This window comes from Aedes albopictus, chromosome 2, assembly GCF_035046485.1.
Source record: "Aedes albopictus strain Foshan chromosome 2, AalbF5, whole genome shotgun sequence".
Lineage (NCBI taxonomy): Eukaryota > Metazoa > Arthropoda > Insecta > Diptera > Culicidae > Aedes > Aedes albopictus.
In genome coordinates, this window is record NC_085137.1 from 447,555,712 (window position 1) to 447,577,247 (window position 21,536).

The 21,536-nt window shown below is 37.8% G+C and overlaps 1 protein-coding gene and 1 long non-coding RNA gene across 6 annotated transcripts in view; both read left to right on the forward strand.

The window, feature by feature from the left end:
- Positions 1-21,536, forward strand: part of LOC134288583 (uncharacterized) — a 280,379-nt gene that overhangs the window by 155,305 nt on the left and 103,538 nt on the right. The gene's annotated exons all lie outside the window — the stretch shown is intronic.
- LOC115260843 (RNA polymerase-associated protein Rtf1-like) lies at positions 2,077-5,452 on the forward strand. The gene is made up of 3 exons (XM_062849166.1): positions 2,077-2,300; positions 2,376-2,440; positions 3,257-5,452. The coding sequence occupies exons 1-3, from the start codon at positions 2,077-2,079 to the stop codon at positions 5,194-5,196; spliced, it is 2,229 nt and encodes a 742-aa protein (XP_062705150.1). The 3' UTR covers positions 5,197-5,452.

Here is a 21,536-nt window from a genome sequence, read left to right on the forward strand (position 1 = left end):
AGGATCCAGAGATACATTAAATATTAAATTTGCACGATTAGGGGCTGTCCATAAACCACGTGGTCATGTGGGGGGGGGGGGTTCGGTCAATGACCATTTTGTATGGACAAATAAAAAAAATTGTATGGACTAATGACCACGCGGGGGGGGGGGGGTGGGGGGGGGGGGTTTGAGAATTCCCAAAAAAAAAATGACCACGTGGTTTATGGACAGCCCCTTAGTTGTGCCATCTATGTGGAATTTTCAAACAAACGGTCCATCATTAGTAAACACTTGGCCCAATTAACAACTTTGTCAAAGATACCAAATTGCTATGTGATCAGGATCTTGATACAAATGTAATCATATACTTAATACTTACATGCTCACTAGCGCCACCTATGTGTGAAGTTTCGGATCAAACGGACCAGCAGTCAGTCCTTGAGCAACTCAACAACTTTGCCGAAGATACCATCATTCTAGGTCATCAGGATCCTGAGATATATTATTATTAAAAATGCTCAGTAGCGCCATCTATGTGTGAAATTTTCTCACAAACGGTCCATCATTAGTTAACACTTTACCTAATAAACAACTTTGCTGAAGACACCAAATTTCTATGTGATCAGGATCTTAATATAAATGTGCTCAATTACTTAAAACTTACATGCTCACTGGCGCCACCTATATATGAAATTCCGAATTAAACAGCATAGTAAAGTCCTTGACCAACCCAACAACTTTGCTGAAGACACCGATCTTCTAATAAGTCAGGATCATAGGATACAGAAGATCAAATTTGGGGTCCAAATGGACCCCAGGTTTCCGAAATGGACCATCATTTAAGGTTTCCTGAGGTTTCCTAAGGTTAAATAAATTGTCGCAGAAAACGCTGAAATTTTATAAAAAAAAAAAAAAAACAGGGAGTTGAAACGGATTCTTAATCAATTACCAAAAGAAATCAGAAAAAATATACCAAAAGCGTTGAAAAGTGAACTCCCAAAGGAATTGCGGAAGGAAAAGTTTCTGCAGAAGATCTTAAAGATTTGCCTAAAGAATTTCCGAAGGAGTTAAAAAAAACAAAACAAAAAAGTTCCCAAAGGAATAGCCTGATAATTTAACAACATAATAGCAGAAGAAATTCGTGAATAAATTTCTGAATGAGTGCTCAAATGGAATGCAAAAAAAAAATCCAAAGAATCGCTGAATCAATTATCAAAAAAATCGCCAAAACAGTAGGCATTCATAGGAATTGACGATAAAGCAAAAGTTATTTTTTACTTCCGATATGAAATCATCGTCTTCTTCAATACGCTAAAAGATCAATCGACCATAGCATTTCCTAAGTACCCTAAAGGATTAAAAGACCTCGGATACTCCTAGGCTACTCTATCAGCTACAATTTTGCCGAAGACCACATTCGAATTAGACGGCTTGTTAATTAATTACCGATTTTTAACCAGAATGAAAATCTTTGCTCATGATGATCAAACTATTCGATGGGCATTACTGCAATTTGCAGTGAAACAGTCTCCAGTTGGAAAGAAATCGATTACTAATTAATGAGGCCTTCGGTGAAGTTTTAGCTGATAGAATAGTCTGTGAGAAACAGTCAGGAGCCCTCAAGGATGCTTGGAAAAATGCTACGGTTGATTGAATGAAGCACACCGTTTTCCCAAACAAACTTTGAAAGGCTTGTGCAGTTCAACCAAATCAGCTCAAATTTTGGGAGAAGGCATAGAATCTGGTTATGGTTTGAATAATCGATGTGGAGCAAAAACGATTTTTAGAACCACGCTAGTGTATATCTACTCATTTGCGCTACCTCGCATGTACCTGTTGCTTCCCATCCTCGATCGCGCACGATGCTACCTAGTATTGCTTGTGGTGATCTACCTCAAAATGTTACTCTGTTTAGGTAATTATTTTGAAGATTAAACGTATCCCACCAGTAGGTATCCCCATATGTAGGTATCCCTCACGAATAATTTCATTCAGATATACCTACTCTGTTCAAAAAGCTGCTAGAAAATGCCAGAGAACAGCACAAAGTGTTACAGTCTCATCAAGGAAAGAAGTTATACGTTTCAATCCAAGATGGTGAAGAGGAAAAGTCAATCAATTATGAGCTCAGAGAGCAGCAGCGATTCCGAATTCGGTTCGGATCTTGACATGGAGCTGATGTCGCTGGCCAAGAAAAAGAAGACCAGCAGGCTGGCTTCGAACTCTCCCCGAGTGGAGGAATCTTCCGATTCCGACTCCTCGGATGATGAGTCGGAACCAGAGGCATCCATGCAGTGCATGAAGCGAGAGACGAAGCAGCAACAGCAGCCGACGGAGGAAGAAGAGTCTGGTACTAGTTCTGGTGAAGACAGTGATGATGAAAGTGAAAGCAGTAGCAGCAGCAGTGATTCTGAATCTAGTGAAGAGTCTGATGACGAGAAGATGGAAGAAGTGGAAGGTCGGGCCACATTGAATGCCTTGTCGGACACAGAACGAGTGAGGCACGAGACCGAACCAGTGAATAAAAGTGGAATATATAATAATGAACAATCAGAAAAACAGGAGGAAAACGTTGAATCGGAGCCAAAGGTTTTGTCGAAAGACGAATCTGATTCCAGTTCCAGTGAAGACAGTGACGATGAAAGTGGGAGTAGCAGCAGCAGCAGCTGTGATTCTGAGTCCAGTGAAGAGTCTGAAGACGCAGTCGATCGAGTCAGATTGAATGCCTTGTCGGGGAAAGAAAGAGAAACTGACATTTTCGAGTCTAGTGAACGGTGCGGGGCCGAACCAGTGATAAAAAGTGAATTAGTGCATGAACAACCAGAAAAGCAGGAAGAAATAGCTGTATTGGAAACGATAGCGAATCCGGTTTTGTCGGAATCAGAATCTGATTCCAGTTCCAGCGACAGTGACAGTGATGACGAAAGTGAAAGCAGCAGTAGCGGTAGTGATTCTGAGTCCAACGACGAGCAAGATGACGATCGAGCTAGAGAGAGTACCGAGTTGTCGATGAAAGAGCCGGAAATTGAGATCAACTCAGTGAGCAAAAGTGAAATAAAACATGAACAATCAGAAGAGTTGGAAGAAAAATGTGAACCGGAACCGAAAGTGGACCAGGTTTCGTCGGAGGAGGAGTCTAGTTCCAGTTCCAGTGATGACAGTAGTGATGACGAAAGTGACAGCAGCAGTAGCAGCGATTCAGAATGCGAAGACGGTAATGAAGACAAAACTGTGGCAGCCGGATTGTCGAATGTCTTGCCGGTGAAAGAACGAGAACCGGAAGCTTTAGAAAATATCGTACAACACGTGGTTGAACCAGCCGTCAACAATGAAGTGAATCCTAAACAACCAGATGAGCAGGCAGTTAACAATGACTCGGAGCCGGAGGAAGGCGAAGTATTGTCGGAAGACGAATCAAGTTCCAGTTCCAGTGATGACAGTGATAGTGACGATTCAAGTGGAAGCAGCAGTAGCAGTAGTGATTCTGAGTTCAGTGATGGATATGACGACAACATGATGGGAGACGAACAAGATCGGGCCAGATTGAATGCCATGTCGGAGAAAGATCGAGAAATGGAGATTTTCGAGCGTTTCGAGCGGCACGAAGCCATGAAGGCTCGCTGGGAGCTAGAACGTAAATTGAAAGTGTCCAAGAAGCCGGAATCCACCAAAGACGAGGAATCACAGCCACCGCAGAAGAAAATGAAGATGGACGAAGTGAAGGAACTCGACCAAAAGACCCAACAGAAAGAGCCTCCCAAGATAGAGACCAGCCGCAGCTCCCAGTCTTCACCGGAGTCCTCCTTCGATCTGAAGGAACGTTCCAAAGAGCGAAAGAAGAACATCGCAGCCAATCGAACCGACGACAAACGAAGCAATGCCATGGCGATGTTGAAAGCACAACGAGAAGGCAAAGCCAAGCGTGACGATGAAGAAGCTAACGAGATGGCCCAACGGAAGCCAGAAATCAAGAACGGTTTGGAAAATATCGCTGCTGGCAAATCTTCTCAGAAACTCAAGTCGTCGGACATCTACATAGATGAATGGGTAAGCGATAGCGAAGACGATAAAAAGTTCGAAAATTACTCGCGGTCGGGATCCAGCAGCGGATGCGGAAGTGATAGACAGTCTTCTATCGATGAAGAAATGTGGGACTTCAAGGAGAGGAAACCAGCCACCATCAGCAATAAGGAGGAACTCGAGAAACTACGAATCTCGCGGCACAAGATTGAACGCTTTATTTCACTTCCGATGTTCAATAAAGTTGTGCAGAACTGCTTCGTTAGGATCAACATCGGAAACAACAATGGAAAACCCGTCTACAGAGTGGCGGAGATCGTGGGTGTTGTAGAGACGGGCAAAGTTTACCAATTCGGAAATTGTCGCACCAACAAAGGGTTCCAGCTGAAACATGGAAATCAGGAGCGGGTGTTCCGGATGGAGTTCATCTCGAATCAGGACTTTACCGACAGCGAGTACCAGAAGTGGCTGAGTGCCTGCGAGGCCTCCGGAACAACACTGCCTCGTGTCGACACCGTCGAAAAGAAGCAGCGGGCGATCAATGAAGCGATGCAGTACGAGTTCAACGATGCCGACATCGACAAGATCATTAAGGAGAAGAATAAATTCCGGGCGAATCCAACCAACTACGCCATGAAGAAGATGCAGCTTATGATGGAACGTGACGCAGCCCAACTGAGTGGAGAGAATAACCTGGCACGTGAACTGAACACGCAGATTAGGGAGCTCGAAGAACGCGCCAACAATCTAGACAGGAAGCGCAGCAGCGTGATTTCCTACATCAACAATCGCCAGCGAAAATGTAACGTGAAGGACACCGAGAAGGCCAACAAGGAGAAAATTTGGGCCACCCAAGGTATGCACATCGAAGATCCGTTCACGCGGCGTCCAACGCGGCCGCGGATGTTGTTCAAGCCATCACACAAGGAAAATGAAGTCCCAACAGTTTACACGCAGGCACCTCCACCACCTCCACCGCCGAGGCGGATGAAGAGACCGGACGAGAAAAAGCCGGCCTCCAATGTTAACGACAGCCTATACTTTTTGCACGACTTCGACATCAATCTGGACGTACCTTTGCCAGTCGGTGCCATCGATATACTTCCGAATCCGGTGGAAAGACCGGTCAAGACATCCGGTCCCAAGCGGTCGCTCAACCTGGAAGACTTCAAGAAGAGCCGAGATATCATCTAGAGAGCAACAACGACGAAACAGGACAGCTAGCGGTATTCACGAGGTAACACAATGAAAAATGTCGCTTCTGTAAATTAATAAAACGCATGTAATAAATTCACTTTATACCTAGATTTTTTATTCTGTACTATGTTATTGCCACCATTCCATTTCTAGAAAGCACATCATCTTTCAAACTAATGTGTGCATTATTATAATTCAACTAAACGCTCGGGTATCCCTATCCCTTCTGAAATTTCTTTAGTGATTACTTCACCTCAAGTCCTTTAAAAATGTCGACTTTGGTTTTTGTCTACTAATGCGTTCAAAAATTTCTCTAGAAATTTCCCAAGAAGAACCTCCGGAAAATGCTTGGGAGATTGCTTTAAAAATGTATTCAATGATTATTCCTAGAAATTCTCCATTTTTTTTTCTCCCATACAGTACTCATACCATTTTTCCAGCAATTCCTTCAAAGGAAACCCTTGATGGGATTTGTAAAAGAATTGATTGAGAAATTAAAAACAATCCTGGGGTAGTTCGGGATTGTTATTGTTATTATATTCGGGATTGTTATTCATCCTTTAAAAATCTCACTTTTTTGTGCCTCCATATATAAAAAATCCTTTAAGATGTTGAAAAATTCTTGAACTTTTTTGCGCCCTCATATAGGGTGACAAAGGGTATTATCGGCAGGTTTGTCCTCTTCGTCAATGTGGTTTTTTGTGGGCCAAATTGCTTGAAATTTGGGCACATAGCTCAGCTTGGTTGGGAAGGATTTGAAGCCAACATTGAGATCAGCAGTTGTCAAAAAACAACCCCATGACAAAGAGAACAAAACTGCCGCAAATACGTAAGTTCCCCTGTATACAAATCAATTCCTCTGTGAGTTTTTATTCTTTTTTTTGCCCTTATACGTACGAACTATCTTTGTGATTTTGAAACTTCAAAAATCCGTTAAAAATGATAGAAAGATGCCAAGGATACTTTCGGAAATTATACATGGAATTTATTCTTAAACTCCTCTAGATCTTCTTCAAAAACTCTTCCACGGATTCCTTAAAGAACTTATACAAGGAAACCGTGACAAATCCTCCATGAATTCCTTTATGCAATTCCAAACATTTCAAGGATTGTGGGGGTCATATAGCCGAGGCGGTAAACGCACGGGTATTCAGCATGACCATGCTGAGGGTGACGGGTTCGATTCCCGGTCGGTCCAGGATCTTTTCGTAAAGGAAATTTCCTTGACTTCCTTGGGCATAGAGTATCTTCGTGCCTGTCACACGATATACACATGCAAAATGGTCATTGGCAGAGGAAGCTCTCAGTTAATAACTGCCCAACTAACAATCACTCATTTAACAGGCACCATTATGACGAATTAGTTCAGCATAATGTTGAATAACATTTGAATTATTTTCACTTACAACCTATGTTCGGGTTTTGTTCACACAAATTTGGAGAAGTTATAAAGCATCATGTTGTGCACCAACTTAATTTTTTGTTGTTCAAAGCGTTTTACAAATGACAAGAAAGTTGTTATTAAGCTTTGGCAAAAATGACTGAAAATAAATAAAATGCAAAAATGTTGAACTCTCACGAGAGTAATTATTTGCTCTCATGTTGAGAACACCTATTATGAAATAAGAATTACATATAAAATTACCTAAATCCGGATTAGAACTCGAGACCTGTAGATTACCAGCCGCATGCCTTCCTATCTGCGCCATCCTAGAGATGGTGAGATGTAGCACCTACAGCAAAACATAATCTTCCCATGACTCAATAATGATCACTCCTGAACTTGTGTTCAGCAGTGGTGAATTAGCACAGCACGTGGTAATCAACTGAACAGCGCCTTATACTCAACAGCTGTTCAGCCCAAAACACGTGTTTTCCATTCTGATTTCGCTGTCAGTATTTTTATTGCACGGTGAGAAAACTTGTATCGAATGCGACCAAAAAGTGTTGGTCCTTATTGAAGATATTGTTTCCAGACGAACTAATTGCGATATGAATATGTTTTTATTTTTATTATTAAATATCGATCTTTAAAAATGTATGACAATATGTGGTGCGGTATGGTCTTGAACATGGTGCATTCACAGCATCTGTTCAGGAAATCTACTCATGCTCAGTCGAAGAGTCGTTAAGCAATTTTTTTATTTATGCTTTATTCATGGAATCTTGATATTATGTTCAATAAATAGTGTATAAGGATGTTTATAGATACTTGAAATGTGTCGATTTTTGAATGCTGTTTGGTTATATAGGTGACTGTGGGAACAATATTGAGTAAACACGAATAATTAAGGTACAAGATATCTTGTTACAGACTAATAATAAAAATAAATGCCTCATTTTTACGTTGATTACGTCTCTTGGCATTCAATGTTAAACTACATAATTCTATTCTGTTTTATTTTATGTGATTCGTTTAATATTTTGGTTTTAGCCATGATTTATCCCATTATCCAAACAAAGTTCCGAGTCAAACTATGACGGGCTGAAGGCGTTTATTTGACAAGTGAAAAGCACATTGTTCAGGAGCATATGTTTATCGATACATCAGCTTAATAAGATACAGACAAATGTTTTGTTAAACTCCTTTGTTAAGGAATTCATGCTTGCCGAATAAATTTCTTGCTAAACGTTTGAAAAGTGTTTTAATTTATCATTGTTGATACCGATGAGGAAAGTCGAACATTGACTACTTTCTCAATTGAAAAATCATTTAAACAGTAATGTGTAGAGCATAATTTTAGTTCAGCTATCATTACCATTATTAAGCAACAATTCAGCAAGCTTGCTTGTTTGTGACTTGCAATTGTTAGTTGGGTGTGGAAGTGCTCATAGAACACTAAGCTGAGAAGCAGGCTTTGTCCCAATGAGGACGTTACGCCAAAAAGAGGAGAGGAGAGGAGGGGGTCGTGGCAAACTCACCTAGGGCGAAAAGTCACGTTAATAGAGACAAAAAAATCAAGGATTCATCCGGAAATTTTCATCAGAGATTGTTTCACTAATTTTTCCAGACACTTCATCAGAAATTCGAGTACATATTCGTCTAAAAATGTGCCGAATGATTTTCGAAGTAAATCTTGCTGGATTGCGTCAAAAATGCAGAAAAAAAATCGCATAATTCATTTAGAAAACAATCCATGGATTTCTTCACAAAATGCTTTAGCGAATCTGTCAGAAAATTCACCAGAGAATAATAAAAATACTGCTAGGCTTTCCTTTAGATTTTGATCAGATTCTTTGAAAGATCCTTTTGGAAATTCCTCCGAAGCTCCCTATTAATTTGAAATTTATTCAAGAAGTTCCTTATAAAACCTTCCATTCCGAAATTGCCCCATGGATTCAGAGTTCAGAATTGCTTCAGGAATTTCGCAAAATCTTTCAAATATTCTCCCAAAATTCCTCCAAACTGTATTTAAAAAAAATCCTATAATAGTTCAGTCATAAACTTATCCATTATTCTTTCGGAAAATCTTCTCTAGACGTCCTTCTCATCCTAAATTGGTTCATAGATTTCTTCAGAGAAATAACTCCAGAAATTCATAGATCTTCCAAGGGTTCATTCAGAAATTCATTCAGTGATTTCTTCAGAAACTCTACCAAGAAATCTTAAGGAAACTTCTTCAGAGAAATTCTCCGAAGAATTTCGATAGAAATTTCTTCAATTTTATGGATTTCTTTACCAGGGATTACTTCAGAAAGTCTTCTAGAGATTCCTTTGAAAAATCCTCCAGGGATTTCTTCAAAACATTATTCAAGAATTAATTCAGAACACTCTCCAGGGGTTCATTTCGGAAAAATACCTAGGATAACTCTGCATTACTAATTTGAGTAATTTCAGCAAAAAATCCATCAGAGATTCATGCAGAAGTTCACGAGAGATTCCTTCATTTCTTCTTAAATTTCTCGATGACTTCCTCGAAGGATACCTGTTAGAATTTCTCCACAGATTACACTAGTTTACTGCATTTTTGAACTTGGTAAGCTGATGACCATTTTTGGTGTAGAATCATGCTCTGAGTTCGAAAACGTGAAGGAAAAAAATTACAGTAGAGCGGATTTTTTTTTCGACTTTCCATACAAGGTTGATGATTTAAAATCGATTTTTGTTCTATTTTTAAGCAAAGCCGCTCACTTCACACATCTCATTCTCCGTAGTCAATGTTCCGATTGAGCAGAATTTTTTACTGTATCACGCCTACATGTGATATGTCTAATAAACGTTTAGACAAATTTTTTAGATTATTTTTTTCTAATTGAAAAAAATACATTTCTTCCTATATTTTTGGAAATTTTGCTAAAATTTAAGGAGATCGTCCCAAAAATTCGCCAATATCTTGAATTTCATCAGTCTGACGAAAAACCTGCATGCAGATGATCGAATGGTATTGAATTCAGCTTTCAATTTATGGAAAAAGATTTGAAATTGGTTGGCAAGATATTTGATTTCTAGTATATTCCATATTTAAAAAAAAGTACAACTCGATTTTGACCTAAAACTCAAAAACTGCTCTACTTAAAATATTTTGAAGCGCGGTTTCGAAATCAGCACTCAATTGTGCTTCAAAAATTTTGGTCGTTGACAGAAGTTCACGGCTTTTATTTTATTTTGTAAACTAGTGTTATTTTTTAGGAATTCAGAGTATTGTGTTGTTCGTTGCTAAGTATTGTGTTGTTCTTTACAGAGAAGAACATTAATCAAGACAACTAGATGATCGGCATTGAACCACAAAAACCCCACAACAATTGGTGAGATATTTCCAATATTATTTATTTATTAATAATTCTACTTCAGTATATTTACTATATAACTGCATATAAGTTGAAAATTCGCTATTTTCAACATCCTTTCATCTATTGGAAGATGCTTCAGTTCTGGGCTCTTTCTAAGTTGATGAAGGGATTTATAAATGCTTGCAAGGACTTGGCCAGGTGTGTGGAGCTGAGTGAATCTATGACATTGTAGATAGTAGCGACATCAGCAATGTCAATGGAAATATTCAGCTTTGCAATTCCATCCAAGATTTGTGCAAGTATTCATGCTATGCTATGCTATGCTATGCTAGTGTTATTTTTAGGAATTCATTCACAAATTTATTCAGAAATGTTTGTATGGAATTATTTAAAAAAAATCGTTTGCAATTTTTCCAGCTATTTATTCAATAAATGCGTCCACAAGCTTATCCAGAAATACTTTCAGAGAATCCTCCAGAAGTTGTATAGAAGGAATTCCCAAGGATTTCTTTTACAAGATTTCTTAATAAATTCTTCTAGGGATTCTACCAAGTGTTTCCCACGGATTTTCCCCAGATATTGCTTCAGCATTTTTTTTTTTGGAAGCTCTAAAATTCTTGAAAATTTTCCTTAGGGATTCCTTCAAAGATTTTTTGAAGAATTAGCTTAAGTAAAAATTCACGAATAAAAAGAAATTTAAAAAATAAATCTTAAAAGATTTCTTGAATAATATCTGGAGAAATTACTGGAGCAATCCCTAGGGAAATACCTTAAGGAACTCCTTGAAATGCCTCTGGAGGATTTTTAAGAAAAAAATAGAAACTTCTGAAAGGTATTTCGAAAAAAAAAACTGAAAGAATTTCTGTTTTAAATTCCTTAAGAATTCTGAAGAATTTTCTCAATGAATTTCCAATAGAACTACTGGAGATAGTCTTGTACAAGAACAACTGGAGAAGCCTCTGCAGGTATTCCTAGAAGAATTTCATTAAAGATACGTGGATTAATGCCAGAGAATAAATCCTGGAGTAATTTCTAAAGGAATCTTTAAGATTTTTTGAAGAAAGTTCTGAGCGATCAATGGAAAAAATCTGAACGAATCTCAGAAAAAAGGTCTGAAGAAATCCGGAAGGTGTCCCTGGAGGAATACTTGAAGGAAACTCTGGAGGAATTCCATAAAAAAAACCAGAAAAAGTTATCTCTAGAGGTATTTCTGCAAAAATCTCTGAAGAAATCTCCGCAGGAACTCCTGCAGAATTTTCTGAAGAAAACCGCTGATTAGAATTTAATCTTTAAAGAAATTCTTGTCAATTTCTTTGTGCGAGAATTTTATTTCTGCGAAAATTTGGATAAATCTGGAAACAAGCTGCAGGAGTTTCTGATTGAGGTTTTTGAGGAGGCTAAAATATAAACGACTCATAAAAAAATGATCATTTTCTATAACAAAATCAGAAATTGCCAATAAAGAAAAACTATAAAATTTCCTTAAATAAATCAAAAAGTGCATAAAGAAATCGAAATTTCCCATAAATAGCTGATTTTAGAGCAATAAAAAATGTCAGAATTTCCACGAACAATTCAATAATTACAATAAATAACTACATTTTTTCCACCAAAAATGTTGAAATTTTCCATAAAAAAATCTGATTTTCCATAAATAATTTAAAAATTCCCAATTGAAAAACATCAAAAAAGCAATTGAATATTTAGCAATAAATACGAACTTATGAGAAAAGTAAAAGTATCGGCCGATCCATTTGGCGAAGCCGCATAGAGGATTAAGAACTGAAGCGGCAGAAGGCCGCCGAAGTTACTCAATTTTTAAGAGAATATCTGTAAGAAACCCTTTAGATTTTTTTTTGAAGAATTCCTGGAAAAAATTCTGATAAAGTTCATGGAAGATTTTATGAACAAATGCATTGAATAATTACCCAAGAAATTCATGTATTGATTAAAAAAAATCTATAGGAATCCTTGTAAAAAAACATTTCTTCATCAGACTTCATCAGCATTTTTCAGTTTTTCAATAAATTATTTTACGGATTGTACCAAGGGTTTTCGAAGGAGTTGTCAAGGTATTCTTTAATTCATTTTTCAAAAATTTCGCCTGGGAGTATTTTGCTGAGAGGCTCTCAGATTCTTCCAAGATTTCTTCAGCTGGAAATTTCCTCAGAAATTCCTTTATTCTTTCAGAAGTTTATCCAAGAATTTCTTGAGAAATTTATTCAGGATTTCGATCAGAAATTCCAATGATTCTTTTTGTATTTTAAGTGAATCTCACAACGTATTTCTGAAAAAAAAAACCTGGAATATGTCAATGATGGTATCCTCGAAATGATTCACTGTATCAAAGCCTCTTTTTGCACAAATAAGAGCGTAAAAAAGGAAAATTCGCAAAAGATGACGAAAAATTTAAATAATCGTTTTTTTTTATTTAGAAGATATTGTCAAAATTGAAAGCAATATTTTACACGTATGTACAGGCAAGGGAGTAGCCAGCTTTTTAGTCCGGGGGGGGGGGGGGGGGGTCTAGCATCCTTAGCAAATTTGAACCTTCTAGCTTTTATAACTAAACGCAGCACGATGAAATTGAATATAATAACATGATATTCGTTTCGTAAGGCATTATATAATTCTTCATCTGTCACGTTGTTGTTCAATTCGTTAAAAAAAGCTCATCTGATCTACACAAATCAACGTAATCAACGGAAGACTTATTGGATAAATCCCTAAAGAAAAACCTGGATGAACCCCTGGTATTCTCACAGAAATGCCTGGAGGAAACCCTGGAAGAATTTCTAACGAAATTTCCGGAATCCCTGGAAGAATTTTGGGAAATATACCTGTAGGAATTCCTGTATAAATTATGGGAGGAATACGTAGAGAAGTTTCTAAAGAGATCTCATGAGAAAATCCTAGATGAATTCCTGAAGGATTCCTTGAAGAAATTCTTGAAAAAACCCCTGAAGGACATTCTGGAAGAATTCCTTGGAAAATCTATAGCGAGAATCCTGGAATGCCTGGAGAAACTTCTGAACAAATTCCGGGCGTATATTATTTGATAAGACACAGCCAGAATTCTTGGAAAACTTCTTGCATGAATTCTTGGAGCAATCCCTGGAAGAATTCCTGAAGAAATCTCCAGAGGAATTCTGGGAGGAATTGCTGGAGAAATTTCTGAAAAACTCCCTCGAGAAATTCCAGGAGGGTTTCCTGGAAAAAAAAAGACACGGACACCGTCTTCTGCCAAAGGCTGTTACAGACTGAGAGAAACTTAACACTAGACAACGGACACACGGAGCATGCACCAGTGGATACGGAAAAGTTTCATCGCCCGGAGCGGGAATCGAGCCCTCACCCACAGCATGGTGCGATTAGAAGTTTGGTAACCACATGGCTACGAAGCTCCACAGAAGAAACCTCCCTTGAAGAAATTTCTAGAGGATTCACTGGAGGAATCACTGGGAATATCCCTGGAGATATTCGTGGGGGAACCCCTGGAGGAAGCCCTGAAGGAATTTCTGGAGGTATGTCTGAAGGAATCCCTGAAAAAGTTCAGTAAGTATTCCTGGAAGACTTCATGGAAAAATCACTGAAGATATTCCTGAGGATTTCGTGGAGAAATGCCTGAAGGAATTGCTGATATAATTTCTGAAGGATGTCCAGGGGTAATTTCTGGAGGAATTCCTGTAGAAATTCCTGGGGTATTTCCTGGAGGAATTCTTGGGAAGTTCCAGGAGAAATTCCTGGAAAAATGTCTGGAGGAATTCCTAGATGTATTACTGTGGCAATTGCTTGAGGAATCTCTAGAGGAAGTCTTGAAAAAAAAAATACTAGATGAATTTCTAGAGGAATCTCCAGAGGAATTCTGGAAGATTTCTATTTCTATTATTTTTCTAGTTCTGAAACAATCCCTTGAGATATCCTCGAAGGATTTGTGGAAAAATCCCTGGCGGAATCTCTGGAGGAATACCTGGAGAAATCCCTGAAAAATTCCTGAAGGTATTCCTGGAGAATTTCTGAAGGTATTCCTAGAGGATTTCCTGGAAGAATACTTGGAAGAACTTCTGGAGGGTTTCCTGGAGGATTCTTCGAAGGATTTCCTGGATGAAACCTTGGAAAAATCCCTGGAGAAATTTCTGGAGAAATCACTGAAGCTATTCCTGATGGAGTCTTACGAGAAACTTCTGGAGAAATACCTGGAGGAATCCATAGAGAAATTGCTGACATAATTTCTGAAGGATGCCCAGGAGCAACTCCTAGAGAAATATTTGAAGGAATTCCTGTAAAAATTCCTGGGGTGATTCCCAGAGGAATTCCTGAAGAAGTTTCTGAAGAAATTCCTTGATAAAACCCTGGAGAAATGCCTAGACGTATTCCTGTGGGAATTGCTGAAGGAATCCATGATGGAATTCCTAGAGAAATCTATAGAGGAATTCTTGGAAGAATTACTGGATGAATTTCTAGAGGAATCTCCAGGGGAATTTCCTGAAAAAATTCCTGAAAGAATTTGTGAAGAAATCCCTGGAGGGTTTCCTGAAGGAATCTTTGAAGAATTTCCTGGAAGAATTCCTGGGAAAATCCCTGAAAAAATCGTGAAGAAATTCCTGGAGGAATCCCTGAAGCAAAACATGAAGAAATCTCAATAGAAATTCCTGGAAAAATACCTGGAAGAATCCCTGAAAAATTCCTAAGGATATTTCTGAAAAGATCCCCAGAAAATTTTTTGAAAAAATCCTGGTGAAATTTCTGTCATAATTTCTGAAGGAAGTACAGGAGCAATTCCTGGATGTAATCTTGGAGTAATTCCTGGAGGTTTTCGTTTGGGAATTGCTGGAGGAATCCTTGAAGGAATTCCTGGAGGAATTCTTATAACAATTACTGGATAAATTTCTGGGGGATCTCTAGAGGAACCCTGGAAGAAATTTAAATATCCCCTGAAAAATTCCTGTAAGAATTTCTTGAGAAAATCTGGAGGAATTCCTGAAGAAATCCTCGCAGGAATTTCCGAAGGAACCCTAGGAGAATCAATGGAGAAATTCGTGGAGAAATCGCTGGAAAAAAGCCGTAAAGAAGTTCCTGGTGGAATTTTTAGCGAAATTCCAGGAGGAATCATTGCAGCAATTCTTGGAGGAAGATTCGGACGAACACTTGGAGGGAATCCTGGAAAAAGTCCAGAAGGTATTCCTAAAACAATCCTGGAAGAATTTCCGAAGGAATCCCTGAAGGATTGATTCCTGGAAGAATGCCTGCATGAATTTCTGGAGGAATCCTAGAAAGAATTTCTATGCAATCTCAGGAGTCCCTGAAGCAATTCCTGAAGGAATCGCTGAAAAAAATCCTAGAGAAATCTCTGCAAGAATCCATGGAAGACTCCCTGGAAGAATGCCTGGAAAACTTCTTGGAAGAATGCCTAGGAGAATTCCTGATGGAATTCTTGGAGGATTCCCTAAAGTGATTCCTGGAGAAATCTTTAGAGGAGATCCTGTACGAGTCTCTGGAAAAAATCTTTGGGGAAATCCCTTAGAGAATTCCTGGATAAATTAAAATTTCTGTTGGAATTCCTGGTGAAATTCTTGGAACAATCCCAGAAGCAATTACTGGAGGAATCTCTGGAGAATACCTGGAGGATTTGAAGAAATGAAGAAATGCAATGAGGAAACCCTGGAGTATTTCTTGGAGGAATCTCGAAAAAAATGTAGGAATTCTTGGAGGGAACCATGGAGGATATCCTGAGGAATGTCTGTAGGAATTCCTGAAGGAATCTCCAGTGGAACTCCTGGAGAAATGCCAAGAAGAATTTCTGACAGAATTTCTGGAGGAATCTCTGGATGAATTCCCGAAGAAATTTATAGAGAAATACCCGCAGGAATTCACAGAGGAATTCCTGAAAAAATATCGTGGATAAATTTCTTAAGGAATTCGTAGAGGAATACCAGGAATAATTCCTGAAGAAACCGCATATGGAATTTGGTAGAAATTCTGGAGGAATCCTTAGAAGAGTTCGTGAAGAAACTGCAGAAGGAACCCTGGAAGCAATTTCAAGAGGAATTCCTAAGGGAATCCCTAAACGATATTTGGAGGAAGTACTGAAATAATTCCTGGAAGAAATCCCTAAAGAAAACAAGGAGGAATTCCAGAAGAAATCTTAAGAAGAGTTCCTGGGAGAATCATTGGAGGAATTTTTAATTAAAGTTGTTCCAGAAAGAATCACAGAAGAAATTCCCGAATTAAACTCAGCAGAAATTCTTGGAGGAACCCCTGGAGGATATCCTAGAGAAATGCCTGTAGGGATTAACGAAGAAGTCTCTAGAAGAATTCCTGGAGGAATCTCAAGTGGAATTTCTGAAGGAATCCCTGGATGAATTTTTAGGGGAATCCCTGCAGCAATTCCCAGATGCATAATTCCTGGAGGAATCTCTGAAGAAATTCGTGGAGCAATCCCTGGAGGAACTCAGATAGAATTCCTGAAGAAATTGCAGATGGAATCCTTAGAGAAATCCTGAAGGAATTCTAAGAAGAGTTCGTGGAGGAACTTCTTGAGGAATCGCTGTAACAGTTTCTGAAAGAATCCCTGCAGGAGTTGGAATCTTACGATGGACTCCCAATACAATGTTTTGAATAATGATTTAAGGAACTCCTGGATTAATTTTTAGCTAATCTCTGGTACAATTTCCTGTAAGGGTTTCTGGAAGATATTGCTGCTGAAATACTTCGAAATATTCCAGATCGAATTATTGAATAAATCTCTAGTGGAATTCTCGAAGGAATAGATGGATAAATCCCTGAAGAAATCTCTGAAAGAATACTTGCAGAAATACCTAAAAAAAATCTTTTGATATTCCTTTGACAATCCCTGGAGAAATTCCTGGAGGCACTAGAACAATCATTGGAGGAACCTCTAAAGATATCCCAGGAGAAATTCCCGGAGGAATGTCTGATGAAACCCATAGAGAAATTCTTGAAAAATTCTCTGGAGCAATCCATGATGGAATCACCGAAGGGGGCTGTTGAAAAAATCCTGCAGGAATTCATCGATGCGTTCTTGCAGAAGTATCCGTAAAAATTGCTGAAGGAATCGTGGGAGGAATTCTTGAAACATTTCTTGGAACAAACCCTGAAACAATCACTATCGGAACCCTACAAGACGCTCAAGGAAAAATTCACGAAGGAAAAATTCTCTTGAGGAATTTCTGAAACAATCCCTGTGGAAGTTTTTGAATAAATGCCTAAAGGAATTTCTGAATATGTCCTTGAAAGAATTCGTAAAGGAATCCCTGGTATGTTGCTCTTAGCACGACGTTTATTAGAATTGAATACTAGTGAAATTCATGTAGCAGTGTACAGGCGATAGACAAAATTATCGGGACTGGCAAAATTTTCACTTTTCAAAAAAGGTCAATAAACTGTAACTTTTTGAAAAATGCATAAAAAAATTCATTTTTTTACTGTAAGTTGATCAACTTACTTGTTTATCCACTCAACTTGTATCAATGGTCAAAATTTGGGAAAGATTGGGCTATTCTACATGAAATTAAAAATATTCTAGAAAAAGTTATAATTATCCGATAGCCAACTTTGAATTGTTATATCTCCGGATTCAAACCAAATGCAATGAAATTTTTAAGGTTCATGACTTAAACGATAAGCTTCAAAAAGCTTTGGACATAACAGAAAAATGTTAACACGGAAGAAACGGTTAGATTATTTTTCTGATATAAAACCAAATCATCGAAAATTTCAACATCGCTTCAAAATTTGAGATGCTGATTATAGTTTATTTGAATTCCGTCTGATTGACATCAATATGAATATGTTTTGAAATGAAGTAACAAAATAATCGGCATTAAATTTAAAAAGTAATTGGAAGCATATTAAAATTAGATCAATTTACTAGAAAATCATTAAAAAAATTAAATCGCTTTTAGTTTATTTCTTATCAATAATTTCAAGTTCAGTCAAGCTTTTATAAACGTGCATTATATAAGTCTTAAACGCTCTAAATTTCATTGCATTCGGTTCATTGAACCGATAACCGATAACAGATATAACACCTCAAACTTGGCTATCGCATAATTATGACTTTTTCTAGAATCTTGCTAACTTCATGTAGAAAAGCCCGATCTTTCTCAAATTTTGACCATTGATACACAACTAGTTGATCAATTTACAGTTATAATTTTAGAGTTGTTGATGCATTTTTAAAAAAGTTACAGCTTATTGGCCATTTTTTGAAAAGTGAAAATTTTGCCTGTCCCCTGTAACTGCACTCTATACTATAGCAGCATATGATTCTACAAAGTCCTTCTTTTTCCTACCGGAACCGGTTCCGGCATATCTGGAAAATTTGGCATGCTGTTTTTGTATTCCATGAATTAACATCACAAAATTTAGTCATTCAACCTAGCTTGTTACGTGGTAAAATCCTATGATAAGATTGAAGTGGTTCTATTGGAGAAATACTTGGCGAAATTTTCTATGGTTCTCAAGTAAAAATAGTTTGATAACTGTAAATAGAACTGGTGATCAGGGGGGGGGGGGAGGGGACTGTCCCCCCTGGCTAGGCCCATGTGTACAGATTATGTTTGTGATGACGTGGAAAGATTAAAAAAATCATAAGGGAGAACGGGAAAAAAAAATTCCTGAATGACGAAGGAAATTTTCCTTCTAAGATAAGGAAATACATTTTGACAGTTAACTTTGATTGTATTAAGGTATGCGGTGTCAAATAATTTCGAGAAAATCACGTGACCATTTGTATACTTAGATATAGGATCTTCTTCCATCTTTCCAATACTACGAAGTAGATTTTTACACGAATGGGAACGCAAAAAAAAAAACAGAAAATTGAAGAAGGATGTTTGTTTTACATGTGGGACCAAAAGTATGAAATTAAAAAATAAACCTTTTGGATGTTTTTATTATTATTATTATAATTATCCTTATTAACGAGATTTTCAGCCCAGGGCAAAGAGTTTTTGTCATATTCAGAGTCAAAACAAAGCAATTTCAAAATCCACAAAAACGATTTTGCTGCAATTATTGAGGTGATTTCTTTAAAAAAAATCATAAGGACGGCCCACTTTAAATTAGACAGTATATAATGCGCAATATTCAAACAGGAAATTTTCTCACATGCACGTTAAATAATGCATAAAGGAAAACAGAATTTACCAACTTTTGTAATGAAGCGAATTATCATACTAGGAGTTTTATTTATCTTAAGAGCTATGGTTAGTCAGTGAGAACTTCGAAGTTACCTCGACAACACCACTGCTATTCTTACCTTTATCGATATTCTCTTCCTACAGTCAATGAAACCACGCGAAGAGCACCCGTTAAACTTACCCAACAAATCACCCTTATTGTTCCGCAAAAGGGCAACGCCTTCCAGAGCGATAGTTTCCTTCACTTTACTTCTCAACTCATTCGTTGTTTAAAGCCCACGAGGTAAGCAAAATGAGCAACGAGCAAAACGATTTAGGCCACTGACACCTACCGTCGTGGTAACTCCTCTCGATGCGATGGATTAAATCGTCCTCCGGTCGCTGGCTGGCTGGCTGGCTGACTAGGAACGATGAACTTGCAGCGAGATTTATTTCCAATCTGATATCGAGCTGCCTGCTTCGTCCTCCCCCGCGAAAGTGGGACGATTTCAACGAACGATTCCTATGAAGTGATTTCAACTTTAGGCGATGCGGTGGTGGAAACTTCTCGGTTCTGTTTCACAGCACAAATGGCGGCGAAGGTGTTGCTGGAAGTTATCTGCGTTGCAATTATTCATTTCTTGGGTGGTGGTGTGGTGCGGCCTGGCATAACGATCGAAACGAAAAAAGCTTCCCGGAAAATTATTAAGAAAATTCGGCGGATGGAAATCCATTAATTACACCGAGCGGAGAACGGTAATCCTCCGAGGTCCGGCAGCAGTCACGTTCCGCGACCGCAACTTTTAATGGGGCCTGAATACATGTAGAAAAAGTGAAACTCGTAATTGTCGTCGTGGAGCACACGAAGCTCTGGAATTGGGCTGGTGGGTGAGGAAGTGGAACCATTTCCTAAACTTTCACTTCCGGTGCTACAAAGTCTTTTTCTTTATTAAGTGTTTCCAAGAACGGATGAAAATATAAAAATCCCTTTCCCCCCAATATGACAAATGTTGCTATTTTCTTTTACGTTCGTTTGTTGTGTTTTGAAAAGCAGATGTGTAGATATGTAAATGTCCTGGAATGTATCGTAATCAATTTATTTCTCGCATTTCAAAAGAATACAGCCGATATTTGTGTTGATATACGTGGGTGATTCTTTGTAGATTCTGGCGACAGAAACGTGGCTGTTGACAAAAAGCAGACCAGTTGTTGCAGAATACAGGGGATGGCCAACATGTTTGGGATAGGTAACTTTTTCTCTCCCACAAAAAAAATTGAACATGCTGTAATTTTTCATAGAGTGCATCAAAAAATCTCAAATTTTGACTGTTTGTCAACCTACTATATGTGCATCATTGGTACAAATTTGGGCTCGATTGATTAATTTTTCGCAAAGTTAGAACCGTTCGGGTAAAACACTATTTTTTGGACAACTCATTTTTGAACTGTCATATCTCGGAAACCAGTGAACCGAATTGAATGAATTCTTTAACGTCTATCAACAATATATTGATGCTTAATACGACGTTATAAAATGTAATATTTTCTAACGACGAATTAAGTTATACCGAGTTGAAATTTTTACCCATATAGAGGAAAATAAGTCAAATTTACAATACCACAAAAAATTATTAAATGTGTTTTTCCTTCAATCTAAATAGGCTCTAATATATCTGATTAGAGATAATTTGAGAAGAAAAGTGGAAAATCTTTGGATATCAACACGAAAATTTATTGACATTGATGTAAAAAAATACATTTTTTCGAGAAAAATCCAAAAGTGTCAATCCATGATATTTTTTTTCAAAGTTCAAAAAATATTTATGTTTTGATAGTTTGTGAAGCATTTACATATTGTTAGTGTACGTTCAAAATTTTATTCAATTCGGTTCACTGGTTTCCGAGATATAACAGCTCAAAAATGAGTTGTCTAAAAAATAGTGATTTACCCGAACGGTTCTAACTTTGCGAAAAATTAATCAATCGAGCTCAAATTTGTACCAATGATGCACATATAGAAGGTTGACAAACAGTCCAAATTTGAGATTTTTTGATGCACTCTATGAAAAGTTATAGCATGTTGAAATTTTTTTTTGAGAGAAAAAAATTTGCCTATCCCAAACATTTTGGCCATCCCCTGTATATAGAATGCGAGATTTCCTTACCACCGTGAATAATGCCTGGTTTACATGGTTCAAGTAACTTACTTCAAGTCAAAGGAAAATGTAAAATTGAATACGAATTGAATGTGTAAACACCACCATTCATCTCACTTGAACAAGTGACTTGACTTGAACGAAAGTTGAACATGTTGAACTTTTGCATTCAAGTCAACCGAAATCATCTCACTTGCCCCGTCTGACCCGCGATTCATGTGAGTTGAATTCAAGTTATCTGTAAAATAAGATGAATTTAATTCAGTTTTTTAACCGCACGAGTTGAACAATGTAAACACAAAGATGC